At 41.0% G+C, this 9723-nt stretch overlaps 1 protein-coding gene across 1 annotated transcript; it reads left to right on the plus strand.

The window, feature by feature from the left end:
- The first annotated feature begins 1284 nt into the window (after positions 1-1284).
- SNRPE (small nuclear ribonucleoprotein polypeptide E) lies at positions 1285-6550 on the plus strand. Its single transcript, XM_029229749.1, has 5 exons — positions 1285-1403; positions 1901-1927; positions 2972-3034; positions 3985-4063; positions 6349-6550. Exons 1-5 carry the CDS (start codon positions 1350-1352, stop codon positions 6402-6404), a joined length of 279 nt encoding a protein of 92 aa, XP_029085582.1. The 5' UTR covers positions 1285-1349; the 3' UTR covers positions 6405-6550.
- Positions 6551-9723: the final 3173 nt, after the last annotated feature.

Consider the following 9723-nt stretch of genomic DNA (forward strand, 5'->3'; position numbering starts at 1 on the left):
ATTGAGACCTTAATGTGTACACATGTATACTACTACTTCATTGAATCTTTAACTCCATGAGGAAGGATCTTTCTTTTTTGGTTGTGCCAGGTCTTAGCTGTGGCCAGCGGGCTCCTTAGTTGCAGCATGCGAACTCTTAGCTGCGGCATGCATGTGGGATCTAGTTCCCTGACCAGGGATCAAAGCCGTGCCACCTGCACTGGGAGCCGGGAGTCTTAAATCCCTGCGCCACCAGGGAAGCCCCCGAAGGAACATTTTTATCTCCACTTTGGTAACAACTAAGCCAAGACATGGCAAGGCTGAATAACTTTTTTTTTAAATAAATTTATGTATTTATTTTATTTTTGGCTGCGTTGGGTCTTCATTGCCGTATGTGGGCTTTCTCTGGTTGCGGCGAGCAGGGGCTGCTCTCCATTGCGGTGCGCGGGCTTCTCACTGCGGTGGCTTCTCCTGTTGCAGAGCCGGGGCTCTAGGCTCGCGGGCTTCAGTAGTTACAGCACGCAGACTCAGTAGTTGTGGCTTGCAGGCTCTAGAGCGCAGGCTCAGTAGTTGTGGCGCACGGGCTTAGTTGCTCCACGGGATGTGGGATCTTCCCGGGCCAGGGCTCGAACCCGTGTCCCCTGCATTGGCAGGGGGATTCTCAACCACTGCGCCACCAGTGAAGTCCAAGGCTGGATGACTTATTCTTGGTCACACACTATAACAGTGCCAGATTTGAGGCCAGAAATCAGACTTCAGGGTTTTCATGCTACATAGATCTTCTGTTGCCCCCTTACAATTAGCTCCTCACAAAGTTCATGAGAGTTGAATCGGTTACTGGAGCAAACCAGAGCATCTGGCTTTTGAATTCGGATTGTCTGTGGCCGAAAGTGTCAGCTGTGGGAGCCCTGAGTTTGGGCTTCTTGCGGCCCTACCCTGTCCACCACAATGCTGCTATCAAGCCTAAATTCAAGGGAAATAGGCCTTAGAAAAAGCACTAAACCGACCTACTTCACAGTCAGAGGTACGCAATGGGACGATCTGGCTCTTAAAGCCGACTCAGAAAACGAAGTCGCGATGGCCAAGCGCTGTGCACCGCCTCCCGGCAGCCGAGGCACAACCGAAGCCGCTAGGCTCCTCCTCCAGCCTCCCTTCAGGTGGCGCTGTAGGACCAACCCACGTTCCAAAATGCAGTCGCCGCAGTTGCTACAAAGCACCGAGATAAGCGGAGCCCGCGGCTAGAGAGGTATTTCCCAGGAACCTCCCAGGTCGCCCCGCGAGCACCATGCACTTCCGCTTCCGCCTCTTTATTCCGGAAGTTGCTTTTTGAGGTAGTGTGCGGGATAGTGTGGGCTTTGTGAGCTTCCACCATGGCGTACCGGGGCCAGGGCCAGAAGGTGCAGAAGGTGATGGTGCAGCCAATCGTATCCTACTCGGGATGTGAGAAGGAGGAGGTTTGGGCCAGGAAATGGGGGGCGAAGGAGCAGACGGAGCAGGCCAGAGGGAGCGGAGTCCGGCCCCTCATCCCGTGAGCCCCTGGGGCGGCCGAGACTGGGAGAAAGCGCGGGTAGTTGAAGAAGCAATTACAGGTGGGAGGTGGGCTTGGCAGACCCCTGCGGTGGGAAATGCAAGAATGGCGGGGGTGAGCCGTTGGAAGACAACCTTAGTTAAGTACTCAGTGAAAGCGGGAGTTATCGGTCTCGTGCCTGAGGAAGATGTCGGCGCCGAAGAAACTCCAGGAGAATGAGAGTGGGAGGGGATTCGTTTACAGTGTTTAGGGAGCCCCAAATGGGTGCCTAGTTGGGCACTTTGCATAGGCACAGACGTCGCGTTCAGAAAAGTGAGATGGGGGTAGGATTGACCAGTTCCAGGAAGCAGAGTCTATGCTATGCGTGTATTTTTTCCTTAACTACTGCTGCAGAATCTCATCTTCAGATACTTGCAAAATGTAAGTTGTTTGTTGTTAACTGTTTTATAATTACTTTTTAAGTTAAAGGTGAATTTATTTGGCTGTTTGTTTCATCCTGTCTGATCATTGTTCTAGAGTTAAATGTAGATGAAACTGGAGATTGTGAGGGTATTTGAGGGGAAGGAGTGCTGGGAAAGCTCTAATGTGATAAAATGGTGTGTAACCATGCCAACTCCAAGCATGCAAAGAATTGTGTCGTAATTACTCTACAAGACCAAAATTACTAATTTCAAAAAGTAATTATTGGTTGACATGACAGTGGTAATTGGGTACTTTTGTTGCAGTGGGTATGGCCAGAACATTGGAACCTTTCCCCCTTCCCTTTAGGATGAGACACTGGAAGAAAAATTCAGTCGGCTTTAAACTAGGTCATAAAGTGTTGTGTTTAGCACTTTGAGGGGTGGGGGACACATATATATAGAAAAGACACAAAAAAAGGAAGACAGGAAGGATAGGTTCAGAGGATTTAGTGGCAGCCTTCTTTCCTTTGAGAGGATTTTTAGCAACTCAAAATTTGACTTGACAAGGCGGAGTATTTAAGTTATCTCTGAAAGAAAATGTGGCTCCTGTTGTTCTGACAAACTTTAGTGTGTGACAACACAATCGAAAAACAGATTAATTTCAAGCTCTTGTAATTTTTAATCACAGGAATTGAGGGTCCCCCTCCTATTAGGTGTGAGACATGGAGAACTGAGTACCTAGAGAAAACTGTCTTGGAGCTGGATTTTGCTATAGCAGATAAGAAAGAAGCCCTTTTAAATGCTATCCTGTCACAAATTTTCACTTTAAATGTATAGAGACTAGAAGCAGTGGAAATATGATTGAGTTCTAAGTTCACAGGAAAATTATTAACTTAGTTCCAATTTAGCATTTATTAAGTGAGAATGTTTCTTGATAAGTAACTAGTCTTGGCTTTTATTTGTTAAGGTTTTCTTAGGAGCCATGGTGGTCTGTTGTTTGACCAAAGTGGTTGGATTTTATTTACTTATTTCTTAACATTTCTATTTTTGTTGATTATTTCAGAGATCTCGGATTCAGGTGTGGCTTTATGAGCAAGTGAATATGCGGATAGAGGGCTGTATTATTGTGAGTACCCAAGATATTTTATCTCAGAGCAGTTTGTTTATAGAAAAAGACTTACCAAAAGATAGCCAGCAGAGCAATATACAAAAAGTCAAAGACCCAACCCACGGAAAGTTCTTCAGGACCCACTATCCTTGTCTCATTGTTCTGCTTGATAGGGATTATGTAATTCATAAAAGAGAGGGAAAATTACTAGAAAATTATTTAAACAACAGTATTAGTCCTTAAAGGGGGGGTCAAAAGAAATAAAATGGGGCCGGGGAGATGGGACTAATGGAGTATTAGTTCTGGGTTAGGTGATACCTGAATAGAACTGGGTGGGGTTAGTTAAATAAGATGTCCACGATGGCAGAATAGCCTAAATAATGTTTTTAAAAAGGAAGATATGGATGGAAGTGTTATGCTACGACTCTGGTATTTCTTTTAGACAGTGTAGATTCCATCAGTAATCTCCCCTTCCCTGTTTACTAGTTAGAAAACAAGCACAGTGGTTGGTGGTGGTAGTGTCTTGTGGGGAACATGGGAAGAGTTAATTCATATATGTACACACACTATATTGAGCATGTTATAAAAGATAAGGGAAATGGTTCTTGGGCATAGTTAATGAAATCTTAAGTCCCAAGGGTTCCAGAAGTAATCTGAAGTACATTCCGTCTTCCTTTATTTAAAAAGAGGCTTAGGGAGTTTCCTGGTGGCCTAGTGGTTAGGGTTCTGAGCTTTCACTGCCATGGCCCGGGTTCAGTCCCTGGTCGGGGAATTGAGATCCTGCAAGCCGTGCAGCATGGCCAAAAAAAAAAACACAAGGCTTAGGACGGGGAGGTGGTGTTTCAGCTAAAAGATCAGTGGAGAGGTGAGTTTCTGAAGTTAGCATCTCTATATATAGCCATTTTCATTTAGAATGGTTTGGATATGATCTTACGTGAAGATGACAGTCAATTGGCTTATTTTTCTAGGGTTTTGATGAGTATATGAACCTCGTATTAGATGATGCAGAAGAGATTCATTCTAAAACAAAGTCAAGAAAACAACTGGGTAAGACTATAGATGGCCTTAAAGAATTGTAGAAATTTTTATTCACTTACAGAATTGAATTGCAACTCATTTCATGTTTAAATTTAGTTTGCATTTGAGAAGTTATTATTTGGGAGAGAAGTATACTCTTGAAATCATCCTTTGCCACTTATTCTTTACCCCACTCCATTTTTGCTTTTGTCTCTCCACTCAGAGAGCTCTCACAAAGGTTACCAAAGACTAATGGTCCTCATTTTATGGCGCTCTAAGCAGCATTTGGCTCTGTGATACTATAGTCAGGTTTTTGCTTTTCATTACTAGTTGTTCCTTTTTCAGACTTTTATATATTCATTCTTTAGGACCCAGCCATTAACTGTTTGAGTTGCTCAAGTCTTGGTTCTACGTCCTCCTGTCACTCAGTATTATTTTCCTAGGCACTCAAGACTGCACCTTAAATTACATTTATATGTTGACTTCCAAATTTACATTTGTAGCTCTAGACCTCTCTGAGCCTATTCAACATTTCTACTTGGATGTCTCAAAGGCTCCTCAAAGTTAGCATATCAGAAATCAAACTCAGTTCCAACCCCTCACACACTGTTTAGAGCAATTTTAGTGTTCCCTGCCATACTGAATGGCACCAGTTCTATTCAGTTTGCTAATGAATTTCTCTGCAACTACCTCAGCTCCCTCCCGTTTGCTCTGCAGGCTCCTGTCATCTTTAATTTAAAACACCAATCTGAACTTGTTATCTCTTTGCTAGAAAGCCTTCAATGGCTTCTTATTGCTCATAGGATAAGGAAATCTTTAATGTATCCTTCAGGGTCCTTCATGATCTGGCCTTACCTCCCTCTGCTCATTTTGTATCACTTTGCACTTCATATTCTGAGCTTCACCCACACTTCTTTCAATTCTTGGAATCTGTACATTTGTCCCATCATAAATCTTTGTATATGCTGTTACCTGTTTCTTGGGACTCAGACCAAATGTCACTTCCTGCCAGGGTTTGGTTTGGTTTTGCTTGGGGTGGGGATTGATGGAGGGTGTGCTGTGCTGAGTTTGTAGTAAAATATTCATTACTGGGATTATTAATGTCTCTGCCACTGGACCACATGCTCCATTAGTGCATGAGTCCTGTCTTTTTTGCTCCCTAATATGCTCAGTGCCTAACTCAGTGCATGCCACGTAGTAGAAATTTTAAAATATTTGAACAGTGAAGGCAATTTCTTAACCCACGTTCTTTAGGATTCATGGCTTCATCAAGACCTACTGAATCATTTCTGTTAAAACTCCATTAACCTGAGGTTTATTTAGACATTTTGTCTTTAATTGTTTAATACCCCACTTCAGAGCTCACTAGTATTTTTATCAGTGGTGGGTTTCAGGTGCCTCTTTCTTCCAGTCCTTGAGGATTCTCTTGAGCCTATACTAGCTCTGTGGAAAGTAGATTCTAAGGAGTGGTATAATGTTTTGCTTTGCTTTTTCCTGCTTAGGCTATTTTTCGAATTTAAACATGCCTTGCCAGGAAGGCCAAGCTAACCTTATTGATGTTATTTATAAATTATTTGCAAAATGTTGATTTCCCATGGTAATATCCACCCTGTAGAACAGATTAATATTACCTGTTGTAGAAGCCTGGGAAAGTGAAACAATTTAATTGCTGTTGGTGTTGATTAGCATTTCTCAAACTGTTTTACTGAACACCAGTGTTCCTGAAGATATTTATAGATATTTCTCAGGAAAAAAGTATTCTCTGCTCAAATAAGTTTAGAAAATGTTAGGTAAAACTTAAACAAGTTTGTGTACCACAGGATGAAATCTATTATATTAAGAATTGTAGAAGAGATATGGGAACATATGTATATGTATAACTGATTCACTTTGTTATAAAGCAGAAACTAACACACCATTGTAAAGCAATTATACTCCAATAAAGATGTTAAAAAAAAAAACTGTAAGAAAGGGATTATAGTAAATATGCTGCATTTCCTAAAAAAACCAATTTCTCAACTTCTACAAACTCGGAGCATTAGGAAATGTTGGGGTAGTTGACTTAGTCTACAGAAACTACTTTTTGTAAAATAACATTTCTCTACTTTCATTAGGTTATTGTTGGAAAAGTGCACATGGTCTGATATGCACAGCCTTTCAATATATGAATATTGGAAAATGTCACATACCTTCTCAAGAGAGAAAGCATTTTCAAAATCACTCAATGATATGAAATTCTGAGGCTAAAAGGTGGTTACAAAGTAGTCTGAGTGGCTATTAATAGCTTTTTTTTTTTTTTTAATTTTGTGTTGCAGGTCGGATCATGCTAAAAGGAGATAACATTACTCTGCTCCAAAGTGTCTCCAACTAGAAATGATCAATGAAGTGAGAAATTGTTGAGAAGGCAATACAGTTTTTTTAGGTGTGCTTTGTTAGAAGTGTAGTTCCAAAGCATTTATTCATATTGTTTTGCTCACCTTTATGTTATTACCAGATGACAATAAATGCTGTGGGATTGTTTTTATTAAAATATTTACATTGTTTTCTTTTATCCAGTTGTAGAGAGTTTTTACACAATGGCACCATTAGCTGTTAGTATTTATTTTAAGGTTTTCTGAAGATGGCACTTGTCCTGGGCATTTGCTTTTCACAGAACTGGGATCTGTAGATTCTTAAGGCAAAGAGTAGGAATTCTGCCTGACATGTAATCTTCTGACACTGGGTGGTGGAGAAGGGGAGTGTTCATAAAAGTAAAGATTATGGTGCCAATATCATCAGTTCTAATTCTGAATGCTGGGACACAAGGGTTTCTAACCACAGTAGGTTGGGGACATTATAGTAGCTCAGTTTTTGCTTAGCACTCTCTTAGAGTTATTGTGTAAGGCCTTTGTGAATTCTTTTATCACTAAGATCAGAATGTGAGAAGTATTTGGATATAGGCAAAGAATGAAAGTTTGTTAAAAAGGAGCTCTGTTAAGAGTTAACTGGAGGGAGACTGTGAGATTGGTAACCAGAAAAAGACCCACAGGCAACACTGGTAAGTTGTTGTTAGGCAGAACAATAGTATGTTAGTTGGGGAAACACCTCTCCTATTCTTATCTCCAAGAATTTTGGTTCCTCCTCCAGTAATTGCTTATTTCCTAATTAAATTATGTGGTCAGTTCTCTCTTGCCCCAATATTTCAAGGTTGTTCTAGTTAGAATTCTGTTAAATGGTTATAGAGCATCTGCTATTAGTTGAATATATACAGTGAAACAGACTGACAAACATAGCTTCAATACCACATGCTAAGTGTTATTTAAGTTGAATCTTGAAAGATGAATAAGGCCTACCTTAAATTCTGGTAATGGGCAGTATTATTAAGGGTAGGTAAGGAAGAATCAGAAAGTCCAGTTCCTGCTTTTCCAAGTGCCTCTGAGGGAGATACAGAACTTTCCTTTTTTTTTTTTTGCTGTACGTGGGCCTCTCACTGTTGTGGCCTCTCCCGTTGCGGAGCACAGGCTCCGGATGCGCAGGCTCAGCGGCCATGGCTTACGGGCACAGCTGCTCCGTGGCATGTGGGATCTTCCCGAACCGGAGCACAAACCCGTGTCCCCTGCATTGGCAGGCGGACTCAACCACTGAGCCACCAGGGAAGCCCAGAACTTTTCTTTAAACTGAGTAAAAGAATCACTTCATGAGACAGAGGAGATTTGTCGGTAAGTCTAGAAATCAGTCTAGCTTAGAACTTGGCATTCTAGCTGTTCCACTCCATTTGAACTTGTGCCTTTTTGGTCATATTTTGAAATAAAGGGCTGCTTTAGCTCTTTTAACATATTTGAGTTTGAAATTCAATTGAACCTGCTACAGCATGCAAAGAAAACATTGGGCAGCAGAGGGGGTTGCAGTCCTGAGACTGCTTCAGCCTTTCTGGTGCAAAGCTTTTTGAGAGCAGAGCAAAGACCTCCCTGCAGCTTTCTTGGCACCAAAATAGCTGGGAAGCAGGATAAAAACTGGAGCAGTATAATCCCTAAGAAAACCTGCTGGCTGCTTTTTCCAGTTCCCTGTATGGCCTTTCTGACCTGGCTGCCCTGTGTAAGCAAAGCTGTGCCTGCTGTGGCTTATCCTGAATGGATCAAGACATGGAAAGGTCTATTTTTGACAGAGCAAGTGGTGATAGTGAGAAATAAGGTACAGTGAACTCTTAAAATTGAGCTCTGTATTTAGAAATCTCTGCTTGCTTTCCTGCTGTACTGGAGCCTGTGGTGTTTACTTTTTAAGTTGTACTTTTCCACAATCTGGAGATCTTCTTCCAACCAGAATTTGTATTACAGAGGGAGTTGCTGTCTGCTTCATTAAGGTTATTAAAACATGCTGCTGGGAAGCTGCTCTTGTTGACAGCCCTTGGTATGTGAGCGGTTATTTTTCTGGAATGGCTGTTGGTTTCCGAAGGGGGTCTTGCTAACCACCCACGAACTCTCTTGTAACATTATTGAAGTGAGGGGTGGGAGGAGAATCAGGCTCTGAAAAAGTAAGTGCTGATTTGGGCCTGGTGTTCTATTAGTAGTAAGTAGGGAGAAAGAAGGATAAGAATAGTTTGAAAATGCTAGAATTTTGTATATGCAGGCACCAAATATTATTGTATCACATTTGTCAATTTCAAGACTAGAGAGTGGATCTCTGTCTAATTTGGATTAAGGCATTATTAGCCAGGAAGTGTCACGGGCATTTTCTGGGGAAAACCTAATAGCACCATCTCATGTTAACTGGATGACACAGGATCTTTTCCCTAATTAATTATTTGTATTAGAACTGATCATAACCACATACTCGTGGCATGCTTTTTTGAGGGGATGCTTGGTAAAACTTAAGGTGGCATGAGAACTTAAGTCTGTTACTACTTAGAATTTAATTTTAATTTAAAAGTTATATCCAGTGGAATTTTTAAATATTAAAAGCATTAACTTAATACATGTTTATGATCAAATGTAAACTGTACAGAAATATACAGAGCAGAAAACAAAAGTCCCTCCTTTTCCCATCAGTGTTCTCCATAAATAACCACTGTTAACAGGTGCTTTCTGAACTCTTTACAGATATGTATAGCTTGGTTTGATTCTCATTTTGGTATTACTTTAAAATTTCTTTTAGGTAAAATTTTTAATTTTGGTAAAATACCCGTAATATTTACTATCTTAACCATCTTGTTTACTTATTTTATTTTTTTTGGCTGTGCTTCGTGGCTTGCGGGATCTCAGTTCCCCAACCAGGGAACCTCTGCCCCCTGAAATGGAAGCGTGGAGTCCTAAACACTGGACCGCCAGGGAAGTCCCTATCTTCATTTTAAAGTGTACAGCTCAGTAGTGTTAAGTATATTCACATTGTTATGCAACCAATCTTTAGAACTTTTTTATCTTGCAAAAAACAAACTGTACCTATTAAACAACAACTTAACCACCCCTTCCCTCAGCCCCTGGATTTGATTTTTTGTTTCTGAGTTTGTTTAGGCACCTCATATAAGTCGAATCATACAATATTTGTCTTTTTGTGACTGACTTATTTCACTTAGCATAATGTCCTCAAATTTCATCCATGTTGTAGAATGTGTCAGGATTTCCTTCCTTTCTAAGGCTGAATAACATTGCATGTATATATATCACATTTTGTTTATACATTTAACTGTCGATAGACATTTGGGTTGCTTCCACTTT

This window comes from Monodon monoceros, unplaced genomic scaffold (genome assembly GCF_005190385.1).
Source record: "Monodon monoceros isolate NGI ecotype Baffin Bay Population unplaced genomic scaffold, NGI_Narwhal_1 Super_Scaffold_18, whole genome shotgun sequence".
In the NCBI taxonomy this organism is placed as follows: Eukaryota; Metazoa; Chordata; class Mammalia; order Artiodactyla; family Monodontidae; genus Monodon; species Monodon monoceros.